This window comes from Magnolia sinica, chromosome 18, assembly GCF_029962835.1.
Source record: "Magnolia sinica isolate HGM2019 chromosome 18, MsV1, whole genome shotgun sequence".
NCBI lineage: Eukaryota > Viridiplantae > Streptophyta > Magnoliopsida > Magnoliales > Magnoliaceae > Magnolia > Magnolia sinica.
Window position 1 is genome coordinate 38225476 of NC_080590.1, and position 25387 is coordinate 38250862.

A 25387-nucleotide genomic window follows, 5' to 3' on the forward strand; every position below is an offset into this window, starting at 1 on the left:
TGTTACAGAGGAGAGGGGTGCCATATGATACTCTATCATTAGTTGAAAGGAGTGACATGGAGTGTAAAAAGCGGAAAGAATAGGTTTATTTTAAATTATAAGGGATCATTTCATTTTTGAGGTGAAATTTACTTTACACATCAACCCACAATTATTGCTATCAAAGCTCAAGCCATACCACATGGTAGGTTGCACTTGAAGTGTCATCTCTTATGTGGTTCAGCTTCATTTTTGGGCAACAGACTTGTTTTGGCTTCTTGACCTCCAAAACACTATGGTTTGGGCACTGGTAAAGTTCTTTAGAGTATTAGGTTGGGATTTGGGCTAGATTCCCGGTTCTAAATTTGGCTTGAATTGTTGTGCAGAAGCCCAATTTTCAGTCTAATAAAAAACTCAATCAGTCCAACCAAAGATTGGAATTCGGACCCGTTGCCCGCTATAATGTTTTGGACAATTTTGGTTCGACCGAAAGTTTGCACTTCGGTTCAATTCGGTCCAACCAAAAATCTATTTGGTTCGACTAGACTTAATGCATAAGTGCGGGTTTTGTTTTTAATTGCGTACATAGAGTATATCTCTTGTAAGCGCAGATTAGGGTTAATACAAGACATTTGAGAAAGGAGAGGGCTTGAGGTTTTGGAGGGAGGAAATTAGGGTTTTTAAATCTGTAAGTTATTCCATCTCTCGTAACTTTTTAATTTAGTGGATTATTTGTCGCTTGGTGTCGTGGTTTTTCCTTGCAAGATTTTTTCCATATAAAATTTGTGTTTTATTTGTGGTTAGTTGAATTTTTTTTTTCCCTATTGTGTCATGTAATTTCCTCTGAGGTTATTGTTGCATCAGACAAGTCATGTTAGGCCTTGTTGCATTCCCAATATGAATTTGGTTTGAATTTGCCTTAGATTTAGCCTAATTTTAGGGTGGGCTAAGGCTTAGCTTTGGCTTGGGTATAGACTATATGGCTTGGGTATAGGCTATGGCTTGGGTTTTGGGTATTTAGGAAATATCAATGCTGTAAATGTTTGTGATCTTAAGTTGCTCGCTTGGGTGGGGTGTTTATACTAGTGAAGTTGAAGATTATTGTTGGAAGTTATTCAAAGGCAGATACGTAGTTGTCTTGGGAAAGGATATTGCAGGGCAGGGACCCTTTCTTGATCCTGCCCTCTTCTTGAGGAGCATGGGAAAGAGGTTATGTTGGTGTTGGTGTGGGGAGGATATGAGTATTTTGGGGTTCTCTTTTAGCTTTGGCTATAACATACCATTTAGCCTCTCAGTGGTTTATAGAGAGGTTTTGGTGGATGGATATTTAGGTAATGGACCTCTATTTTGGAAGGAGTGGTGTTTGTTTGGATCAGTTGGCAACATGCTTAGGTTTTTCCACTGTGAGTCTTCTTATTTATTTTAGTTGCTGCCATGTGAACATCTTTCTCTTTTTTTGAATTTTGATTCTATTTTGCCAAGCCTGTGGCCATGTGCTAAAATGTTGTCGTGGTGTGTGGATTGAGTTGCGGAACAGCAGATGTTAGCAAGTTGGGGTGCTCTTTTGATAGGGAAGGCCCAACTAGTTTGGACAGATCGATGATGAGGTCTGCGTATATAAGTGGGTCAGGTGTGGTAGTATGTTAAGAGTTGTTGCATCTGAATCAATAGCGTGGATGACCAAATTGATGGCGGCCTGCAACTTTGCTAGGGTTTCTTATTGGGGGGGCACGGAAGCAACCTTAGAGTTGAATCACATAAGTAATAGGAAAACAAAAACAAGCAACTATAGAGAATACAAGAATTTACGTGAAAAAATCATTGCGGGAGAAAACCACGGCACAAAACGACAAACAATCTACTATAAAAACGAATTACAAGAGACGGGATCAACTTATGCGAAAACCTAATAAAAATATTCTTGAAACTCTAGATTTCTTTAGAACAGGTTCTCAATAGCCTAATCCCATGTTACACCTGTGTACATAACCCCATATTCGGAATTAGAAAAAAAAACGCACACTTACTTAGAAACTGCGTGATCTTACCATCAATCAATCGACATCGATCGAGAATCCTTCGATCAATTGATCCCACAATGTTCAATCAATCAAACATGGTCAAAATTATCTAGAGAGCTAACATGATATTTTAGATTCATCCCGATCGATCGAGCCTCCATGTATATTCAGTTGATCGAACTTGTCCAAAACTATCCAGAGAGTTAATTGAAATTTTGGAAATTTCTCGATTAATCGAGGCTAAAGTCGATCGATCAAAATCTCCTATTTTTCACTTAATTTTTTACTTGATTGAAGGCACCAATTTCAATATTTCTGACCTTTTATTTCTCTTTAGGCTGTTTCCATGCATGTTTTTACTTGTTTTCTTCCTTTCATATTGGTGCTGTATAGTTTATATAAGCTTTTTGTAAAGCCTACCCGAATGAGGTTTAAATCGTAATTGTCAAATTAATTAACAAAATTACGGTTAGCGTGCTTTCATTAAAAAAAAAAAAAAACAAAACAAAATAGTGGCATCTTATTCACACAAGTTGTTTTATCTACTTACAAAACCCCAAGCTACTAGGACTTGGACAATGATTCTCAGTAAGAGCATCAGCTAATTCCACGTTTCAAGCTAATTCCAAAGAGAATTATACATCTGCACCCTAGCTGCAGTGAAGCAAACCAAACAACCAAAACAATCTCAAGTTATAACACCGCAGAGCCATGTAGCGGAGCATCCATCTCCATTTCAAACATCTTAAAACAAAACCACCAAATTGGATATCCCATCCCCATCCAACACATGTGACAATATGGCTTATATAAACCAGATCCAAGCACATCCTATCAGGTGGGCACAGAAGCCCGGGGCCACAATGTTTGAAACAAATGCACAGTGAAAACATTTTATTTTGTAACCATCCATTTATATTTTACAATTAATGTAACCCAGCTGATCGAGAGGAGCTAAGCGGCCTAAATTCTCTGCAAAAACATATAAACGGTGCAGCCCACCTGGCTGAAATTTCTGTACTCACACAAAACGTGCCATATATATGCTTGGCTGTAGATAGGCAGGCCTCTTCAAGTGTTTTTTTTAAAAAAATAAATTTATTTATTTATTTTTTAAATATATATAGCTTACATACATACACATAAGGTGATGAGCTAGAAAGAAAGAATCTTATACGTACGTTGCGGAACACGTTTGATGATCGACTTGAGAAGATCTATATAGAGCGGAAACTGAGCTAGTGCGAAGAATGTGACAGGCAAACATGTAAGTCCATACAAAGGATATGATGCATACTTTAGCTTGTCTTTGAGCACGAAGAAATGGCCAGCACAGAAGGAAACCAACATGGAAGCAATCGAGATGAAGAGAGAGGTGAGTCCTATTATCAGCTTCACTGGCAAATCCCTAGCAAAATCTCTCTCTTGGTATCTGGAAGTGAGAATTGCCAAGAACATGATAAGCGAGGTGACAGAGAGGCATAGTGCGATTAGTGAGGAGATAGCAAACACTTCGAATGCTGGCTTGCCTTCTAGCGTGGGGCTGCCATTTTCTTGATTCACACCACCAGGCAATGCCGTTGCGGTTGCAAAAGCAACTGTGGCAATGAGAGCTGCCACGACTGAGCATGACTGGGACGTGTTGGTTAGCCAGTTACCACCTTGTTTGATTAGTTTTTTATGCGTCTCGGTGAAGATCTCTGTCGGAGTCTTTCCATTGTTGTTGTGTTGTAAAAAGAAACGGCGAGGCATGGAGTCCTGGACAAACTGGTAGAAACACAACTGTTTAAGTTAAAACACGGCGAGAAATAGAACAAACACAACAACATTAATGTATTTTGATCTATTATAGTATTTTCACATGCCATTGAATTTAATTAGCATGTTCATAAATTAAAACCAGGTGTACAAAGATGGAGCCTATGGTGTTTTTAGAGATCTAGGCCATCAATCAGGTAGGTAATTAATTACTGTGAACATGCCATTCATTGGACTACTGTTGATCAACTGATCGGGTAGGTCAAATTGGTATGGGAAAAATGGGTGAATTAAGAAAAAGTTGACGGTAGAAATAGAAAATTCACCCTCTCTTTTAATTTATTTAATATGTTTACATGGTAGTATTGAGCTAAATAAGCTGATTGGTAGGGTCTTGGCCTTCAAGAAGACATTAATTTAATTCGAAGCTTTGTATGACCCACCCAGATGTCTGACACAGGGATGGACGTGATGAGGTAGATCATCGTCTTCCTCGGGGAGCTCATGGAGCTTCTCTGGACTCCTCACAGAGGTTTCTTGAATCCATGAGGAAAATAGGAAAATAAAAATAAATTTTAATAAAATCAAAAATAAATTAATTGATGATAAGAACGAATTTATAATCCTTTAAATAGTGATATCGAACCTAGGAAGAAGTTTGTCCGGCGGCAGAGGTCTTTACAGAGGTCCTCTTGGTAACCTCCTCTTTGCATTTTCTAATGGATATGGGGTGGGTACTAACAACACTGCTGAGGTGTGAGCAGTGTTAGATGAACTGCTCCTCTGTTTCAGTTACGGTTTGTGTTTGGTGGAGGTTGAATCTGACTCTAAGCTAATGATAGACTCCCTAATGGGCAGGTCTAAGCCATCGTGGAGATGGACCTATTGGATGGCTCATGTAGCTAGTCTTATGAAAGTGGGTAATATCCGTTTTGCCCACATTGTTCGGGAAGCTAACAGTCCAGCGGATGGTCTGGCCCGAGAGGGCAGCAGTGTCCAAGGGAGCAGTCTATACATGGAGACCGTTGATCTCCCTCCTCCTATTCGGGGAATGATTCTGCTAGATAGGGTGGGACTAGGCGCAATTAGGGAACTCTAATTTTGTATAGGCTTTATTATAGGTGACCATGGGTGCCTTTTTTTGTTCCGTGGGAAGCCCAAATGTCTAAATTTTGTACATCTTTTCTCATGAAATGAAGGTCTTAAAAAAAAGAAAAAAAAGAAAAAAAAATGCCCTAGTAAGAAAGTTCAGAATCAAACTCTAACTCAAACATCCTAAAAAACGTGACTTACTATATATAGTTTATTACTTATAAATGGTCATGATTCCTACTAGACTTCAAGGTGTTTGGCCAAAAACAATAAGTGTCCAATATGGCCTAACCGTGTTTTTCTCCTAATTTTTCTAAGCTTTTCATGTTGGGCACGACGCTTAAAACTCAATGGATCAAAAGTTATGATCGAATTAAAACTTACTATTTATAGTAAAAATGGAAATAAAATGAACTTTCGACCTTACATCTAATGGAATCCCGCAAATACGGCATGGGCAACCCAACATAGTGGGTCAGTTGGCTAAAGTAGCTTCTCCTACCCCAAAATCTCCACTCATTTCAGGATGAGACCAGCCCCCCCACCGCCCCCCCAAAAAAAAAGGCAGGTGCAAGACTCAATTGTAGGCCATACACAGGAAAGTCGGGATGGAAATTGCCACCATTAAAACCTTCTTAGGCTCACCGTGGTGTTTATATGCCATCCAACCCATTAATAATGTGTTTCACACACACACACACACACACACACACACACACACACAGAGAGAGAGAGAGAGAGAGAGAGAGAGAGAGAGAGAGAGAGAGAGAGATGTCGGACCTTGAACCACTTGATCTCCCATTGCATTTGAAGAGCGGCGCCGGGAATAAGCCAGGGCCGATTTTGGGTCATTGTCGCAGCTAGATGAAGGGCGCTGTTCCCCTCATGGTCCACTTTGTTAAACACAGTCTCTTGCAAAAGCTTCTTCTTTAGCAGAAGCTGGTACACATGGGGCTGCCTGTTCTCCACTGCCAACAGCACTATGTTCTTCTTCTCATCATTCATGTCATGTACCGCAATCGGGAAAACTTCTAAGATTTTCTCCACCACCTCTGCCACACCCATCTTCGCAGCTAGTAAAATTGGTGTCTCCTTTGTCCCTGTTAACATAATGGAAACATAATGGCCAGTAGTGAAAGTGTAGGTTTATCTAACCTAATCTTGTAGTACGCTCATATATTTAATTTTCATTTAGTCATTTAAATCGACCCCTATTGTGTATCGGAAGGCATTCAAGACTCAGACCCAATCCATCTAGTAATGTGACTAAGCCTCGGGTTGCCTGCAGTTCATATTAGCCATACCAAGCATGGCTCACCTAATGGATGATCTAGTTTAGTGGCTCATTGTTCTCATAAACAATGGTGACAACCAATGAAAATGAACATGTCTTGATTGTAGTGAGTCAGAAATGATACCTTCTGAGAAATACTTCTTTTTATTAGAAATACCTCAACTGGTGGGGTAGCTAAGTCTAAAAATCAGATGGATGATCATTTGTAACATATACAACAAAATCAGAAATAAGAAAAAGGGAGATTTTGCAGATATACCTTTCAAAAGTTACAGTACTACCATGTGTGGCTTAGAGTTGAAGCAATGTGTAGCGCTTTGAATGTGTGAATAAAATAAGTGTGCCATGGGTTAAATAAATAAGGGAGTGTGATTAGGAAAGAGGTAAAAGATTAACTTGAAAATAAAAGATTTTAGAATCTAATCAAGCATATTAATTGATATGAAATTGCCAAAGTAACTTTAAAATTATTTCTTATAAAGTCAAACAAAAATCAGTCAAAGATCGCTATTGATGATTTGATTTATTATTATTATTATTATTATTATTATTATTATTATTTTCAAAATGAATCAATTCGGTCCAAGTTTTCATGACTTGGTGGATCATCCCAGACAATGCGAAACTCATCAGAGTTGTCCAAAACTGGGCAACTATATAGAAAAGATCCATACCATGAATTGGCCAGTTTTTTGCCCCATCGGAGTCGGACTAGGTTGAGTCCTTGTTGACCCGGAGAGGTTTCAAATAATGAATTACACATTTCATGAATTCAGCAAATAAAACATTGCCAAATTCATGAATTATTTCTTTCCAATCGAAAAACCAGTTACTTAAAAAAATAAATAAAATAAAATCTTACTATAAACTCTATTAACAATAAATGAGGAAACAAATGCAAAATTTCATGATCTCCTTCTTCATCTTTTTATCCCCCTTAGTTACAATCATTGAGTGTATTCTTGCAACAGAAAAATTATAGGTTATTATAAAATGGCCTAGCTGGGGTATTTTACATTACATTCAAATTTTCAGTTTTTACAACTCCCTTCTTGGAGTATATCATGTAAGCAGGTGTCTTAGCTGTGCCAATAGCTCGATTAGGGATGATGCCCCCAAACCTTTTAAACGGCACTATTCATTCATTCACACAATTAGAAGCAATTCATGGTGCAAGAATCATGCTGATTGGGTGATCCTAAACCTTTTGATAGGGCTATTTCTTTTTTTTAGCCGTCAGTTGTTTATGAGCCAAATCATCAAATCAAAGTGTTGTTTTAGAATCATAAGAAATAGAAAGTGGGATCTATCAACTAAATGTTTCAAGACAATGATTGGAGCTATTTTATTTCTCCAATCGAACTTGACTGTCTATTTTCATGCTACCAGATGACCTGATAGTCATGATTCTTGCACCATGGATTTTTTATTTTTTTTATAATAATTATTTTTATTTAATCTTAGTTGTATGAATGAATGATGGTTTGGATCGATGATTAATTACCCCATATGCTATTTAAAAGCAACGGGTCGTTGCTATGAGCCGACCTCATGGGAGCTTCCCATGAGGTCGAGACATCCACCCTATGCATTTGGTAGGCCCCTTCTAGGTTGTGGGATATGCTAAAATTCAGCTATATATATATTGAAAACTCGGGTGGGGGATATCATATGAAACCATGAAAAATTATGCTTGATACATCTAAAAGCACTCTGGGAGACTCACTTGAGTTTGGAAATAGCCTAAAATTTGGTGTGACCCCTCATCCAATTGGAACGCACACAATGGATGGGCTGAATGTCTAAACCAAATCTCACTGGCCCTACATACAGTCAGGAAGGGTTCAATGTGTGGGCATCGGCTCTCAAATGTTGTGTGTGGTGTGGCCCAACTAAGACATGGATTGGCTTGACTTTTAGGGTCATGGCTCACGATGGAAGGGTGTATTGGATTAATGGGATGGATGTATATCACACATCAAGGTAGGGTCCATGAAGCTCATCCTTATGGGAAATGGTACTATGAGGTCGACCTCACAGGAGTTTCCTGTAAGGTTGAGCTTTGTGGGCCCCATCATAATGTATCTTCGTGACTGTTTATAGGGCCCACCAATATATATATATATATATATATATATATATATATATATATATATATATATATATATATATAGTCATGCTCACCTGTGCACCTACACACATGCGCACCTTTACACACATGTCATGGGCATATAATCCGAACGGTTCATGTGATGCGGAATCCCATGAAACTCTAAAGGACAAATTTTCATCCTGATATAAAATTTTGGTGGGCCATAGAAAAGAGAAATAAAAATCAAGGGAGGAGAGTATTTTCATTTTTCATGGCCCACTAAAGTTTTGGATCGAAGTAAATATTAGGCCTGGGGGGTTCCATGAGGTGTTGCTTCACTTGGACCGTTCATTTTTTGGAGTCACATCACGTATGATGAGTTCTCGAAAAAGTTTCCACGAGTTCCCATGGGAACTCTCTCTCTCTCTCTCTCTCTCTCTCTCTCTCTCTCTCTCTCTATATATATATATATATATATATATATATATATATGGAAATGTTTCTATGCACTGGACCCTCACACACACACACATATGGAAATGGTTCTATGTTCTCAACCTCATGGGAAGGGTCGAGCTGTGTGTGCCCCACGGTGATGCGTGTCAACATCTGCCCCATCAGTCAGATGCACCATTCCATGGTGGACCTTCGGCTTAAAAATCAAGTCAATCCATGACTTTTGTGGGCCACACCACGTACAAAAGTTAAGAGGGGTTACCCTCCCATTAAAACATTCATAATCATTTGCTAGGCCCATTGAGATGTCATTCACAAATCCAGCCCATCCATTATGTGTGTCCCACTTGGATGAGGGTCATAACAAGTTTTAGAGGCATCCAAATTTCAGGTGGGCTCCACCAATTGCATTTATATGTTTAGGCATGTCTTCATATGATTTTAGATGGTCTGGCCCACCTGAGTTTCTTATATGGCGGATTTTTGGGATATCTCATAATTTAAAGGGGACCTATCAAATGCACGGTGTCGATGTTCGACACACATCACGGTGGGGCCCAGCAGGCATAGAACCTTTTTCCTATATATATATTTCCCTAGGGAAAAGGTTCTATGCGGTAGACCTCATGGGAACTTCCTGTGAGGTCAAGCTATGTGGACCCCACCATGATGTTTGTCGAACATCGACACCGTGCATTTGATGGGTCCCCTTTAGATTATTGGATATCCCAAAAATCAGCCATCTACGGAACTCAGGTGGGCCATACTATCTAAACTCATGTGAAGACAAGCATAAAACATATAAAAGCACTTGGTGGGGCCCACCTGAAAATTGGATACGTTTGAAACTTGGTCTGACCCCTCATTGAAGTGGGACACACATAATGGATGGGCTGGATTTTTGAAGCACATCTCAGTTGGCCCAAAAAATAATTATGAATGTTTTAATGGAGGGTAACCCCTCTCAACTTTTGTATGTGGTGTGACCCAACAACTCACGGATTGACTTGATTTTTAAGCCCTAGGCCCACTATGGAATGGCGCATCTGACTGATGGGGTAGATGTTCCACACGCATCATGGTGGGGCCCAAACAGCTCGACATCACGGGGAGTTCCCATGAGCTCGACCTAATAGAACCTTTTCCCATGGCTCATTAGGTAGCTAGTGACCCAGAACTGTGGGCCTCACTATGATGTATGTGGGGTATGTCTACACCGTCCATCCATTTTTCCAGCTTATTATCGGGCATGAGCCCAAAAATGAAGCAGATCAAAGCTCAAGCGGACCACACCGAAGGAAGAGTAAGGATAATAACACCCACCCTTGATCTTAGGGTCCACTGTAATGTTTGTTTGCCATCCAACCTGTTGATAAGGTCACACAGACCTGGATGAAGGGAAAACACAAATATCAGATTGGTCCAAAACTTTTGTGGCCCTCAAGAAGTTTTTGATGGTGGGTATTCAATCACAACTTTTTCCCGTGGTGTGGTCCACTAGAGCTTTAGATCTATTTTATTTTTGGGTTCATAAAACACATACATCATGGTGGGCCCATAGCGCCCAGCACCAACTAGCTCGGCGGTGTTGGAGTCACCACCCAATCCGCGTCCAAAATCTAGGTATTTTGAGACTTTCAGTGGATGGCCATGCACCAGAAATCATCCCGACAGCGAGAAATCTTCACCATAGAATATTGTCTTTCGTTGGTTCATTTGTAGGTTTCTATATCTTCTTCTTGAAAGTTTCCTTATCGCCTACTTATAAAAAGTTATCGGAAATTTCGTTGATTTTTTATGGATGGTCCAAAATAGCAATGGCTTGGATCACAGAAAATGAGCCCAATTTCACAAACTGAAAACAGGAAGGTATTGTGCAATCTCGGTCTCTTTTGTATTACCTCCATCTTTTTCCTTCATAGATGCATTTTCGGGTATCGGACTCGGACTCTGAGACGTGTGAGAAGGATCTTCGTCCGGTTTGATGTGGGGAATGATGGGCGTTGCTTCCTCCTGTGCTGTGAGTAGAGGGTTCCTCCCATCGTTGCCGTACTCCCAGTTAGATGCATGGGAAACAAGTTCTTCCATTACTTGAAATGCCCATGTGTGCTTCTGTTTCTTTTCTATGATGTCGTTTATCCTCCTATACCCTAAAAGCTCAAACATGGAATTTCAATTTAATAATCGATAACAGTAGAAAAAGAAGTGGGACTATTTTATGAGAAAATCCTCAAGAAACCCGAATTTTTATAAAATGGCCTTGACCATTTTTTAATTTTCAAAATGATACATCATAGAAAACATCATTGGATTTTTTTATATTATAAAAATCCCAAAAGAATTGGTTGAATTGAATGAGGAAATATACTTACTGTATTTTCAGTAAATTAGAACTTCAATGATATGTAGTTAGATATTATTAACAAAGACAGTTATGGTTTCTTCCTGTCTCTTAATCCAATCCAAGATGGTGAGGTATCTCATGCTATGGTTTTGATTTCTTAGAATTTACATGGATTGTTCTTAAACTCTTAGCTATATCTTCCTCTCAATTCAACCTTTTAAAGATTCTTTTTAGGGTTTGTGTTCTTCAAGTTTCTTAGATTTTTGTTTTTAAATTCTTTTAGGGCTTCTTTGGATGCCTGTAAGTTTTATTGGTTGTAAAGGGTTTATAGGTAAATCACATGTGGTGTTATATACGGCCTCTCCCAGGCAGCATACATAGGTAAAGTATTAGAGAAATTCTCTATGACCGACTCCAAAATTTGCAACGTGCCTTTTTAAGGACAATGTTACCATCGCGGGGAAGATATCCCTAGACTTTGGAGGAGTGGCAAATCATGAAGAATCTTTCCTTCAAATCTGTTATAGGGAGTTGGATGTAGGTTATGCTTTGTACAATGCCAAATATTGCTTATGTAGTGTAAGAGTTCAGCCAATATAAAAGAAATCTAGGCATGAATCATTAGATGGCGGTTAAACAAAGATGAACAATCTCATCTTAATTGGTATATGGGCAGGAGGATCTATCTGTAGTTAGATACACCAATGTAGACTTTCTGACAGATCCTGGTGCTATGCATTTGATAAGTAGGTATATCTTCTCGATGATAGATGGTGCTGTGAGTTGGTGTACTACCAAACAAAAGTACATCTTGGATTCAACCATGGAGGTAGCTAGAGTACGTGATCTTGAGTGATGTGATCGAGGAAGTTACATGGCTTAAGTACTTTGCCTCAAAGTTACGAGTTTTCTTAGGGGTTGATAGGTCATTGCCTATATACACTATGAAAACAATGTGTGATTGCAGTGCACAACTGAAGGAGCTTCAATACCATACGAAGGATAAGCACATTGATAGGAAATATACCACATCGCACATTGATAGAGGTTATGTGGGTAGCATCAACAGATAATGAGGCAAATCCTCAAAATAGAGGTTATGTGGGTAGAACTACAATTAGTAATAGTAAACGGTTCTATGTTATGTGGTTATGGTTTAGATAAAAATAATATTTTCTTCTTAAAAAAAAAAAGAAAAAAAAAGAAAAAAAAGAAAAGCTTTTGTTCTATTCATCCTTTTAATGCTCATGTATTTAATATAAGATTGAATGTAGATGTCGATTAGCTTTATGGTAAGTTAGAGATTGTTGGGATTGTTCCCTAAAAAATCAATATTTTATTGATTCTTTACTTAATTTTATGCATTCATTAATCATTCATTCATTAGGCTAGTTAATATGTGTGGAACATATTTATTCTTATGAGTTTGTGACGTTAACATCTATTGTCCTTATGCAGATTAGACACAACTGTCAGTGGGCTGAGGAGAGTTGTGATCCATGGATCTTATTGACTTAAACATGACCACAGTCCTTGACATGACCATATAGGTCCTTGGACATCCTATGACATTCATATTAGTAACATTATGTGAGGGGACTGAATTTTATCGGGATGAATAATCTCCTGTTGGGTCTGTGATGCAAGGGAGGACGTGAGGTTGAACACTGTCTTCCTCAAGAGGATAATTATTCCGAATCCATGGAACTTCTTTGGACTCTCATAAAGACTTCTTGAATCCACGAGGAAAGAAAGCAAGAAAATAGAAATAAATTCTAATAAATTTGAAATTAATTAATGAATAATTGATAATGTATCTCCTTACACCATTACTAAAGAAAAAATAAATCAAAATTCGTAATTACCAAAAGTAACAAAATTTTAACTCTAATAAAAAACCTAATTCTAATAAAACTCTTCTAAAGGCTAATTTCTAAAAAAAAAAATTCTAAATAAAATTTCGTTAGAAGAGTCCTAGTATAATTAAAAGTTATTTCTAAAAGGGAAGAAAATATAAAACTCTAAAAATAGAAAAGATATTTAAAAATTAGAAGTACTAAAAATAGTAAAATTTTTCAAAAAATTCGTTTTTGAGCTGAAAGTGCGTGTTTTCTGACGAAACGGATTTGTAGGTTGGTTCACCTCGGATGACCCGTTTTAGTAAAGATTAATAGGTTGTGCGCCCTGTAACGATACTCGGATCAAAAGTTACGGTCAATTTACGGTCCACCATCTTTTGGCCCAACCATGTTAGGAAAGTATTTGTGACATGTTCAACATCAGTCTGACTTGGTGTTGGTGTGTCTTTGCTTTACCCTACATGAGTATGTGAGTGTGATTGGATGGTTTCTTAAATGGGACCTTTTATCACTTACAAGAATTGTTTACAAGTATTTAGACTAGGAGACCTATCATGCCCATACTAAAAGAAACTTGTCGTTGCACTAGCTCCCTCAAATCTCTTGACCTGAGGATATGCGGATGGAATGATCCTAATGCATATTAGTTTGGCTCATTTTACAAGGCTACTGCATGGCCGCTAAAAATATGGATATGACAGGGTGGTTTCATCATGTCATTGAAATTCACATGATCTAATATAGGATTCACTTGGTTTGCCTAGGACATTTCTATGTATGTAGGCAGATCGTCTAGTTTAGAAAGTCTAACACGTGTTTAAAAGGCTAGCCAACACTTTTATAATTTTTGATTGGTTCATCATGAATTTTCAACTATTAATGTTAAGTTTTAACCATCAAATTTTTGATAGACCATACTTGATGATGATCCAATGACTAAGAACTATTGATCAATTCCTTGAGGTGGCATATGATTACCTGAGGATAGCGACTATGAGTAGTGGAGGAATTTAGATATTTGGGGTGCATGGATTATGAAGGTAAAATAAGCTTCCTTTACAATAATGTACGCAAAAGTCTGTAGGGTATAACAACATATTATGGTGCAACTCCTAAAAGTCCAGCCACTCTTTATACATAGATCCCATCAAAGTGTTGGAGTTATGCCTTGGAAAATCAATGTACACCTACTCTTCTAGCTCTATGGATGTGATAGGGCCTACCTTAGCCCTTGATCCTTTTAACTATGGGTCCTTTAAGATAAATGTGATAAACTTTAACTAATATCTAATGCCACTTTTTTTTTTTTTCCAAAAGGAGAGTATATATTCCAAGAGAAAACTATACAACTTATTTGGGCTGGGAGCTAGGTGAACAAAGAGGCTCAGGCAGTGGCCTATCATAAAAAGGAAAACAAAAAAAAAATAGAATACTATCTACTGGGGCCAAGCCTTGATGGAGGGGCCACTTGGATGGCTCCAAGACCCACCTTATTAAGGAAAATCGAGCCTCTAATCTTGGGTGGGAGTCAACAACGTGTCGAGTCAGGAAGGACTGTTGGAGGTTGGATCCTAAATGGGTCATCCCATCCGCTGGGGCATTTCCCTCCTTGAGGACGTGGCTGAACGTGAACGTCCCAGCTGTCCTCAGCCTATCTATCCTCAGGAGCTAGTATTCCCAGTGCCAGCTAGGCTCTATCGATCCATTAAGGAGAGCCACCACAATCCTAGAATTTAATTCAACCTCTACCTTGCTTAAGCCGAACTCTGAGCAAAGCTGCAGGCCGTTGTACATTGCCGTAAGCTCGGCTCTGGTGTTCGAGCCGATGTCATAGCCCGAGAATGCGAATGCGAACTTTCCGTTGTCATGCCTACATATGCCACCACCTCTTGATTTCCCTGGGTTACCCAAGGTAGAACCATCAACGTGAAGCTTAACAAACCCGCTGCTTGGCCTAGCCCATTTCACAATTTTTGGGGTAGAGTGGGGAGAGGAGGGAACTCGGATGCCAAGTCTCTCAAGCCAAGACTGGAAATAACAAGATGATCCTCTATTCGAGGTGACCAACGACCACATTCTCCACTTAACCTTGGCAACCACCGATGAAGCCAGTGGCTGAACCCCGTCAAATCTGGTTGCGTTCCTAGCTAGCCATAATTCCCATAAAATTAGGCAGGGAGTGAGACCCCGAAGGAGGGAGACGTGAGCTGAAGATGCAGGGGGAAGCCACCATCTCGACACCCAATCTGAGACTGACAAGAATGGGGAGCGGGTCAAGACAAAAATAGATGAAAAGAAACCCCATATCTTGGACGCCAGATTGCAACGAAGGAAGATATGATCTAAAGATTCAGTTGAGGACCGATTGCCTTGATTATCTAATGTCACCTTAAACTTGCATGAATATTGGTCATGTAAGGATTAATTCCTTTGTAGTCTTTGGGAACATAAGATCGGACACAATGGTTATTGATCGAAGAGAGTTGTGGTCCATAAATCTTAGTATTTTGATGTGTCATAACCATCACAGATACTTAGGACACTTTTGAAGACATCATTCTGTGAGATGTACGGTAATCCTTTGTAAGGGGATTGACTTGAATTAGGATGGATGATCTCTACCATAAGAAGCCAACTTAGTGTTAGTAATGCCTTCATCTTTACCTAATAAGGGAGTATAAGTGCACCATGGATATGAGATCTTGGTATTGGACCTTTAGACACTTGCATTGGTGGATCGAATTTAAGTCAATACTCAAATGATCTATTAGTTTAAACTATGGTCATGGTGATTGAGGACTTATTGTTACTTGAAAAATAATCAATCCTTAAACCTGAGGATGTGTAAGAATCATGATCTTAATTGAATAGTTATACCTCACTGCACATGGTTTCCTAAAGGCTAGTTTTAACTCACTTTATGTAGTTTCCTTAGGCCAAAATGGGATCCATTGGGTTTACATCTAGACTTATTTATAGCTTAAATTTGATTAGATTAAAGACTTATAAAGTGATTTTTTCTATGGGCCCGATATTTAAAAGGTTTCAATAAACTTTACAAAGGTTTTCAACTATTAAAGTTATGTTTTAACCATTAAAATTGTTATGATCTCTTAATGTTAACATAATAGCTCAGAGTTGATTGTCTACTACTTAATCAACATGGGATTTGAACCTATGATGGATGGTCTAAATAATGGAAAGATTTGATCAAGAATATTATTTCTATTCATTTTTTGTGTTTGGTCATTTTTACTAACTAAATATGTAAAACATAACGAACTAAAATTTTAAAGATATGGTGAGAGAGTAAGAGGTTGTTTGGATGCCTGCCAAATCCTTTAGGGCCTGTTTGGTTTGGTGAAAGCACAACAAAAATATTGTAAAAGCATAATAATGAGCAGGCGTCTGTTTGAAAAATTGGCTGAATTGCATATCAAATTTCACATAAAGCTCGACCTCATAAAAAGTAAAAATTATATGGGCCCCACCATGATGTATGTGTTATATCTAAGTAGTTCATTCATTTTCTTATATCATTTTAGGACATGAGCCCAAAAATGAGGCAGATCTAAAGCTCAAGTAAACTACACCACTAAAAACAGTGGTTTCAATGATGACATCATTATTCCCATTGCTTCCTTTGGTGTGGCCACTTGAGCTTCCGGTCTGACTCATTTTTGGGCTCATGACCTAAAACGATATGGCAAAATGAATGTACGATGTGAATATAACACACATTACGGTGGGGCCAAAAGAGTTTTGCCAAATAGACATTGTGATTAGATACGCAAGTCTTGGATGGTTTTTTAAGTTCTTGAAGAGGGGCTTGCAACTAGTGGTCTTCTCTATTCTCTTCCCAAACACACACTCTGTGTGTGTGTGTGTGTGGAAGTGTGTGTACGCACTTAATAGCTTAAAGCCAAATAAGATAAATGGTAAATACTTTATACCTGAAAAGAATTTTCGGTATAAAATGTTTACAACAAAATTTTTTAGAGGCATCCAAATAACCCCAAGCAACGAATTTCCAATAAAACATGATATGGTACATACCTAATCCAAGTAGAACTAGCAACATCTTCATGGCGAGCTTGAACGCAAGGAAGCACGTGCCATAGTTGGGCGGAAGCACTTGAACTGGCTTTGAAGACGGAATGGGCAGTATGTTTTGGTTTTCTATGCCAACACGTTTAACAAAAAGATGCCCTTGGGGTCCGCCAACACCTTCAATTAAAACATGCCCTTCACCCCTGCCAACAACTTCTTCAATGAAAAACATGCCATGGAGTCAGTAAACAGAGGATGCTGCATGCCTTTGTATAAGGCCTTGGGGCGACTCAACTCGTTTGGTCCTCAGTCAAGTGGCAGCTCGGTATAGAGACGGAGCTGAATCATTTGCCCACGTATACAAAATGAAGATAATTCCTTCTATGTGATGAACCATGTAAACATTTTTACCTGAAGGCTGTGGGTCCAAATGAAAGTCTCCGTGGTTGTCATGGCCAGGCTGTTCTACATCTCTTCCTGTTTATATAGTAACAAAATGCATTAGAAAAAAAAGAGAGAGTATATATTAATGCAGCAAACAAAAAGAGGAGTTGTAGAATGTCACTTGCCAATTCCATGCACTGATTTCTTAGCTTCTGTGCCGTCGGACTTGGCACTCTTGGATTCTCTCCTGCACTTGGCAACTGGATAAATAAAAAGGAACAAAGAGAAGGTGAGAAAAAGAAGAAATAACATTGTGGGTCCCACGTAGGGTGTGATGTAGAGCGGGTCGCAGACAGTTTCATAGCTAAGATGGATCAGAAAAGGCTTGGTTGACGATAGAAGTGATCCGGATCGTCGGACCTTAAATCAAGCATATCTTGCAATCTTGAATGATTATCCGATGTAAAATATATAATTTTGGGGTAGAACGAGCTACTTCAACCACCCAACCCCCGCTATGCTGGGTTGTGTAAGCTGGATTTACGAAATACCATCAGATTGACAGTTGTTTCTCTTTTTTATTTCCGTTTTTACTATAAACAGTAGGTTATATTTTGATTATAACTCTTTAGCTGTTGGACTTTAGAGTTGCGCCCAACATGAAAAGTGCTTAGAATTATTAGGAGAACAACGTGATGAAGCCAAATAGGACACTTATTATTTTTGGCCAAAAACCTTGCGCACTAATGGAAATCATGACCATCTATAAATAGTAAGTTGCAAATTTTAGGAGTTTTAGTTGTAGTTTGATTTTGAAACCTCTCCCATTGCTTAGTATCTCTGTTTAAAGGGTTGTGAACTCTTCTATTTCAATCATCAATCAAATTATGAATTTTATAAAATTTATTTATATTTTTCAACTTTTTCCTCGTGGATTTGAAAAGTCTCTATGAGGAGTTATCTTTGAGGAAGACAGTGATCGACCTCATCACGTTCATCCCTGCATCAGTGTGTCAATGACATCCAACCTGGAAAACTTGGTTGTGCCACCCACCTTTCGATACAAATAAAAAATCAGGCCTGTTCAATGATCAAGTAGGCAATCCTACCTAAAATAATGTACACCACCCAAAAACAACAAATTCACGTCTGGTCCACCTGATGCTTGAATCGGTTTCAACTTTTCATTTGACTGATCATTATGGTAGGGTACACCTTTTGAACGATTTGGATTCTTACATGAATCATGTATCCCACTTCTCTTTTTACGAGGGAAAAAGAAGAAGGTGCGGGCATGTGGTCGTAAAAAAAGGTGCGGGCATGTGGTCGTTTCAGGTGCTGGATGGACATGCTCCAAAACCCTCAGGAAAGCTTCCAAGAACCAATCATTGAATTTTATTTTCCTTTTCTTTTGTTAATTGAAACCAGATGAGTCGGCCTGACCCTGTTTTAACTCGTTTAGGTCCAATTTCACATACTTGTTTAATAAGGGAGTCCAGTCAGTTCGGGTCCACCATTTTGGACGTGGTTAAAAGTAGATTGGATTAAATTTAATAGTAATATCATATAATTGTGGTAACAAGGGAACAAGCTTGCTCAGGTCTATGATCTAGCGTATCCATTCAAGTGGGCCAACCATGTGAATGCCTGTATCTGACATGGCCATGACCCATTCCCACTTGAAAATTCTGCCATGTTAGGAAACAATGACTTTCTTGCCAAACATTGGAAATCAAAAAGGGTTTTCCTTTTATTCAATTATTTTAACAACTTGAATTGTTTGGACAGAAAAAGAAGTAGATTCCATTATACATTCACAACACTTTTCTATATTTTAAATCCTGAGAATAAGAAACTAGGTGTGATGTAGGGTGGGTCGCAGACACTTTCATGTCTAAGATGGACCAAAGAAGCCCGGTCGAAAGCAAAAGTTATCAAGACCGTCAAAACCTTAAAACATGCATATCTCGCAAACCGGATCGAATGAGTTACTCGATAGACCAGAATGATTTTAGGGTAGGACGAGCTACTTTAGCCAACCAACCACGCAAAGCCAAGTTGCCCATGCTGAATTTGTGAGATTCCATCATATTGATGGTCGAATTCCATGTTTATTTCCATTTTTACTATTTTTAGTAAGTTTTAGTTTTATTATAACTCTTCATCCTTTGAGATGTAGGGGTTGTGTCCAACATGAGAAGTTCTTAGAAAAATTAGGAGAATAGCGTGGTTAAGCCACATAGGACACTTACTATAAATAGTAAATTTACTATTTATTGTAAGTTATGAATTTTAGGGAGTTTTAGTTGTAGCTTAATTTTGAAATTTCTTCCAAGGCTTGGTATCCCTATTTAAAGGGTTGTAGACTCATTTATTTCAATCATCAATTGACGAATTTTCATGAATATTATTTCTATTCTTTTTGCATTTTCCTCGTGGATTTGAGAAGTCTTTGTGACGAGTCCAAAGAAACTTTGTGGATTTGAAGTAGTTATCCTTGAGGAAGACGGTGATCGATCTCGTCACACTCATCCTTGTGTCAAGGTGGATATTGTGAGAGGAATATGATTAAGATTTCTCACTTCCATACTTTAATAATTTTCACGAAAATCATTATTTTACTGAATTTTCTTTCTTTTCCTTGAATTCCATGGATCCGACGATACCCTAGGGGTGGCAATGGGTCATGTGGCTTGGCTCTGCCTTAATACCACTGCCTTATAGGACTGAGGTTTTGGCCTTAAACATCCTGAGGGCTGGACCCAGGCTTGGACCCAGCCCAGCCCATTGGCTGATCCAATCATCAAGTTTGGTCACTATTGCACTGTAGACATAGACTAAAGACATAGTGAGCACTCCCATTCAACATGCATGTGTAGAGTAAAAGTATTTTTAAATCACGGCTCATGTTTTTATGATCAAAGCTATTCATAGAGCCATCTTGAGCCTGGCCCATTGCCACCCCTGTACCTGGTTCCCCCCTGTACCCGAATCCTGAAAGACAAGATAGGGTTCTGAAAGGACCTGAATTGGATCTATTTGAAAGGACCAAATCCTATATTATATTGAGTCCAGCAACTCTAGGACCTGACGTGAACCCAACTACTTGATCATGACTCGACCTGGACTCAACAAGACTCTACTGGCCCAATAAAGTCCTTTATTTATTTATTTACTAAATGTAAAAAAGCAAACAATAAAGCCCCGTTGCGTTGGGCATTGTAATTCTATTTATTTTATTATGTACAAAAAGTTTAATATTAACCATCAAATCATGTATGGTTTGTATTTAAGTGTGAAAATTGTAGTCAAACACCTTATCTATGGTATAATTACAATTATGCACCTATAATTACCATACGAATTTTTTTATCAAAATTTTTATATACTTGGTTAAGGGTTAACAAAGAAAATTCATTTAAAACACAAAAATATCCGGTTTTTTTTATTTTTTTTAAAAGAAAAAAGAAAAAAGAATAAAAGATTGAGTTGACAAAAATGGTTGCCTCAGTCTGTAGGGGCAGGACTATTCACTTGCATAGATGGATGATTTTGTGTGGAAGAGATCTACCCCCTCCATTATGTCACCACCCTATATTAGGCCTTCGATCTCGACTATCACAATGATCCAAAACTTAGGGGTTATTATCATAGGGAATAGTGTAAATTCTTCCTGAAACCTTTTTAAATTCACATGGCCCGGTCTACCTAAGTTTCAAAATAGCATGGTTTCGGAAGAGTAGCTCCATTGCGGTGAGAAGAGTCACATGAATGGATTGGATGGCATATATAAATTATTGTGGGCCACACACAACTAATGGCAAGCATCTCATCCCAATTCTTAGGGTGTTGCTTGGAGCTGGGCATGGGATGACTCGACAAGGCAAACTTGACTTTTTTGACTCGTTCAGACCCTACTCAATTTGAGCCGAGTAGACTTTATCTAATCTAGTATCAAACCGAATTGAGTTCAGGTCACCTAGTAACTCGACTCGACCCAAAATCCAACTCAATATTGACTGGACTTGATCCAAAACTCGACTCACACACACACACACACACACACACACACACACACACACCAGATTTGACATCATTTCAGATATGAGATGCCATGTAGGCAATGGAGAGGCTGCAATTTTGGCAACTGCACCTAGGTTTTGAGTTGTGATTTCAGCCTCTGCATAACCGCTGCACCTTACCCTACTTGGTGCCAACTTAGTACCTGTGACGGGGTTGGACTTGGTCCCGATTAGTCCAAGCCAGACCCGGACTTGGATCAGGTTAGGCATGATGGACTCAGTACCAAGTTGGGTCAAGTTTGGGTTAAGCCTATTTCAAAACTGGATCGAGTTGGGTCAGTCCTCTAGCTCTAGTGTTGCCTACCTGGATTTGGTTCAAACTGATTTTTAGCTTCCATGGTGAATTCAAGTGAGCATGATGGCAGCGCAGATCCCATGCATGTCCTATACGCAGTGCACGCTGTCCTATACGTAGTGCACGCTTATTTGTAGGCATGCCCCCGTAACAATCTGTAAAAAGGCAAGCAATGGATTTTTAGGCCCCATCGTAGAACACCCAAGCTCTTTGGGGCCAGCAAGTTGTATAGGTGAAAACTACTCTGTCCACCAGGTGACGACCCTTATTTCACTGGACAAATGAAAGATCAGAGCCATAAAAGACTAAGCTAGGTGACACCCATGAGAACAATATAAAGTTTAACTTAAACACAAGCTCACGTGGTGCGGTCAGCATGAGTTTTGGACCAGGCTAATTTTTAGTATTTCTTGGTGAGTCACACCTGATGAACGGATTTGATAAAAGATAGGCAGCATGGTGGCCCAATACAAACCCATGGTTGGCGTCCCATCCGGTTCTTGCCTGTGGTACGGATCACCTGAGTTATGGATCTGACTTTTTTATTTTTTATTATTTATTTATTTTATTTTAAACTCTGGGTCATATCATCAAGGAGCTCACCTATAACGGACAGAGTGAATTTCACATATACAGCATCATCGGCCCCAAAAAGAACTTAGGTGTTGTAGGTTCCAGTAAAAAGATAAAAAAAGGGGCATTGATCGGTAGGAATTGGGTCTGTTAGGTTGCAACAGCATTAGCTTTATACACGAGTATAACACTGAAGCTTCATGGACCATCATATTGTTTGAAGACCCTTAAAGCTTGGCCGTGCAGCAAAAAAATCAACTAGAAAACCATAAGGTGGGCCACACCACTGAATAATATGCATGGGATGCAAACCATAAGTTTATGTATAGGGCCACAATAGTGTTTATATTTTATCAAAACCATTCACCCAGTGTGACTAACCGGGGCGAAAGGAAATAGGCCCGATTGGGTGGCGAGACCAAAGGGGGTCAATCTTTCCATCTAAGGACTCCCTTCCAACCACCATCAAGGGCCATCTGTTTATGGACAGAGTAGGTTTAGGCTACCTAGGAGAGGTCTAATCCTCGTAAGGTCTTTTTGCTTTCCTTAGGCGTCCCTCTTTTTTGTCGTTGGCCCCACTGGAAATAGTACTGGCACTGTACAGCCTGTGCTATCTCTATCATGGAATACAAATTACTTCTTGAATAATAATAATAAAAAAAAGCTTTAACCTAAACCTGGGACTGGACACAGCTCGTTAAGTTTTAAGGAATAATTTTACATTATTTCCACTGGTGTGACCCATCAAAGTTTTATATAGAGCTTATCTTTTGAATAAACAGTCAAACATAAGAGTACGGATAATGGATATAATGTCAAACATGCTGCGCTTGGTGGACAACTATTGAACGGTTAAAAATTTAAAATATGCAATGGTGTTATTTCCAAGAACAAGAAGCAAGTGTCCTCGGATCAGAGGCTAGGATTGTTCAACAATCTAGCTTTTAGGATTCTCACTTTTTCCCAAGTTTACCAGTTTTAACTTGAGTTAATGCATACCATATATACAACTTTTTACCACCAGCGCATCAAGTGTCGTACAGCTCTGCTCTTCCTTTATTTTATTTTTTAAATTCTTTTCTTAGTCTGGACGTCTAATGTAAGAAAAAGCAGAATGGCTAAACCCAGCTTTTCCTGGCCATTCATTTGTTTTGTACGCCGCATTGGCACATGTATGGAAATTGTATGAGGCGGGGCTATGAACATGAGTGGGTGAGCTAAGCTAACCGCATGGCTTTAAACAGGTAGATTACATGGTTAAAAAGACTTGGGGACTCGACTGACTCGTTCCTCCCTGAGTTGAGTTGCAAATCAACTGAGTTGGGGTTGAATCGCCCCAAATCACCCAAGTCGGAATTGACTCAGTGGTGACTCGTAGTGTCAAACCAGAGCGGGTCCCACCAAGGTAACTCGCTCGGACATGTCTTTAAAATAATGTTAGATTACTTACCGAAGATGGCAACCAGCTTCCACAAAAGATTGATGAAATCCCAGCAAGTAATGTAATTTTCTGGTAATCGGCATTTGCTATCTCTATCAGAATCGAGTGAATGGGTGTCGTTGAAAAGTGTCTCTTCTTCAAATGGATCAATCAGTGTACCTATCAAACAATGCCAAATTAGATTACCGTCAACCCGAGAGAGAGAGAGAGAGAGAGAGAGAGAGAGAGAGAGAGAGAGAGAGAGAGAGAGAGGTTCTTGACTTACAGTGGTAGATGATAAAATCAAATATCCCAAGTGGGCTTCCACTCCTGAAAAAGGAAGGATGGCTGGCCATTAGATGCAGAGCTGATTGTCCTTTCTCATTGTGAGAGTTAATCAGCGATGGGTGCTTGTAAATTATGCTCAAGGCCAGATCTGCCAACCACAAAACAACCATTTCATACATCCATGTGTATATGTATTGCATGCATGTCCATATATATATATATATATATATATATATATATATGAAGGAAGAATGCATGTCCATATATGTATTGCATGCATTTAATAAGTATATGATAGAAGTTTGATGATTACCAAAGTACTCCCCCATGATAGCACAATGTAGAATGGTATTCCCATCAGTTCTTCTACAAAGTGAAATATCATCACCATTGGGGCACTTGGAATGAAGGGAAATGAATGTCTTCTTCTTTCCATGAAGAACCGCCAAGAAGAGCGGCGTCTCACCGTTGTTGTTGCGGGACTTTACTAGCGTGGGGACTTTTCTGGCCATACACACACACATCTCCGCCATCTCAACGGTGGCAGCAAGGTGGAGTGCAATGTTCCCTTGATCGTTCTTCATCCCTAGGATTCTCTCGAGGTCTTTATGGGCGATGAGATTGACCAGCTCTATCGCTGTCGCTTCTCTTCCACTATAGATGGCAACATGCAATGCTGTATCTCCTGATCTTGTGATCTTGGCCTCTTGGGCCCTTGGATTGTCCTTGCAGACTCTCACAACTTCTTCCCAATTTTCATTCATGGCATTTTTAAACATGTATTTGATGGTGTCCTCCTCCATTTGGGAATGGTGGAGGACAGAAGCTTGCTGCAGGGAATGCGTATGGAAGTGCTACTTATCTTGGACATGGCTGATGCCTACGGAATTACCTCAACGTTCTTTTAATTAAAAATTCATTCGCAATCCCACGTGCTCCTCTTCAGTCAAGTTGGTTAAAGAGCATAAAATCTGACGTGGATTTCCTGCCAAAGGCTTTCCCGGGAAGTTACTAAGCTGTAAACATAGGTGGGGCCCACTGTCTTGTTTGTGAGAAATCTACCCCGTCCATCCGTTTTGTGATCTCATTTAAGATTTTGAGACTAAAAGTGAGCAGGATCCAAGAATTAAGTGGCCCTCACTAAAGGAAAATGTGGGTAGGGAAATTCCTACCGTTGAAACTTCCCTGGGGTTTACAGTGATGTTTAAATGCCATCCATACCGTTCATAACGTCATTCCTACTGGGATGAACTGAAATCATAAATATAACCCTGATTCAAAACTCTTGTGGCCCCACAAATATTTAAAATGTGGAAGTTCAATCATCACATTTTCAGCCCACTTGAATATTGAATCCGGCTCATTTTTGGTTCCAAGTACTAAAATGAGCTCACAAAACC

General features: G+C 39.1%; 2 protein-coding genes across 2 annotated transcripts; both read right to left on the reverse strand.

Annotated features, from left to right (window-relative positions):
• Positions 1 to 3155: 3155 nt before the first annotated feature.
• LOC131232355 (ankyrin repeat-containing protein ITN1-like) lies at positions 3156 to 23872 on the reverse strand. The gene is made up of 5 exons (XM_058228587.1): positions 23730 to 23872; positions 16952 to 17589; positions 10594 to 10842; positions 5631 to 5950; positions 3156 to 3767 (listed from the first exon to the last, which is right to left on the reverse strand). The coding sequence occupies exons 2-5, from the start codon at positions 17175 to 17177 to the stop codon at positions 3156 to 3158; spliced, it is 1407 nt and encodes a 468-aa protein (XP_058084570.1). The 5' UTR covers positions 17178 to 17589; positions 23730 to 23872.
• Positions 17256 to 24795, reverse strand: LOC131232356 (uncharacterized). Its single transcript, XM_058228588.1, has 5 exons — positions 24301 to 24795; positions 23986 to 24135; positions 23730 to 23879; positions 17515 to 17589; positions 17256 to 17422 (listed from the first exon to the last, which is right to left on the reverse strand). The coding sequence occupies exons 1-5, from the start codon at positions 24788 to 24790 to the stop codon at positions 17256 to 17258; spliced, it is 1032 nt and encodes a 343-aa protein (XP_058084571.1). The 5' UTR covers positions 24791 to 24795.
• Between the last annotated feature and the right edge of the window lie 592 nt (positions 24796 to 25387).